Source organism: Mandrillus leucophaeus, unplaced genomic scaffold (genome assembly GCF_000951045.1).
Source record: "Mandrillus leucophaeus isolate KB7577 unplaced genomic scaffold, Mleu.le_1.0 Scaffold18, whole genome shotgun sequence".
NCBI classification, from domain to species: Eukaryota; Metazoa; Chordata; class Mammalia; order Primates; family Cercopithecidae; genus Mandrillus; species Mandrillus leucophaeus.
This window is the reverse complement of record NW_012101809.1, coordinates 5,680,650-5,681,202: the sequence shown is the minus strand read 5'-3', so window position 1 is coordinate 5,681,202 and position 553 is coordinate 5,680,650. Positions and strand designations below refer to the sequence as shown.

General features: G+C 59.5%; 1 protein-coding gene across 1 annotated transcript in view; it reads left to right on the top strand.

The window, feature by feature from the left end:
* Positions 1 to 553, top strand: part of COL17A1 (collagen, type XVII, alpha 1) — a 63,132-nt gene that overhangs the window by 29,554 nt on the left and 33,025 nt on the right. The window contains exon 16 of the mRNA XM_011977538.1: positions 1 to 183. Within this exon, the coding sequence (XP_011832928.1) occupies positions 1 to 183 (183 nt within the window). The remainder of the gene's footprint in view (positions 184 to 553) is intronic.

Sequence of the window (553 nt, the reverse complement as noted above, 5' to 3'; positions counted from 1 at the left end):
GCAGCAGTGGTGGTGGTGGCAGTGGAGGAGGTGGCAATGTTGGTGGTGCTGGCAGTGGCCCTTGGGGAGCGGCGCCAGCCTGGTGCCCCTGCGGCTCCTGCTGCAGCTGGTGGAAGTGGCTGCTGGGCCTGCTGCTCACCTGGCTGCTCCTCCTGGGGCTGCTCTTCGGCCTCATTGCTCTGGGTATGTGGCAAAGGCAGCAGGGCAGCCTGTATGGTAGGAGGCAGGCCGGCCCCACTGCCGGTCAGAAGGGCAGGAATCTGTGAGTGGGCCCACGTGTTAGGGGACGAGGGGACCTGAATGCATTGGTGCAGACCCTTGTTACCGCAGATGAGGAATCTGAGGCCCCAGGAGGTGCCTGGCCAAGGACATGCTGCCACTTAGTGGTGGAGCTGAATTTGGATGCAGCACCTGATACCCAGCCCCACCCTCGTTGCACCTGTAGGCCCCGCTCTAAGCACCTGGCTGCCCGTAGTAACAAGGTCAGGATTTTCTTAGTCTTTTTTATTTTTGCTGTTTCCTGCACGTCATTGAAAGCACGTTTATTAAGAAA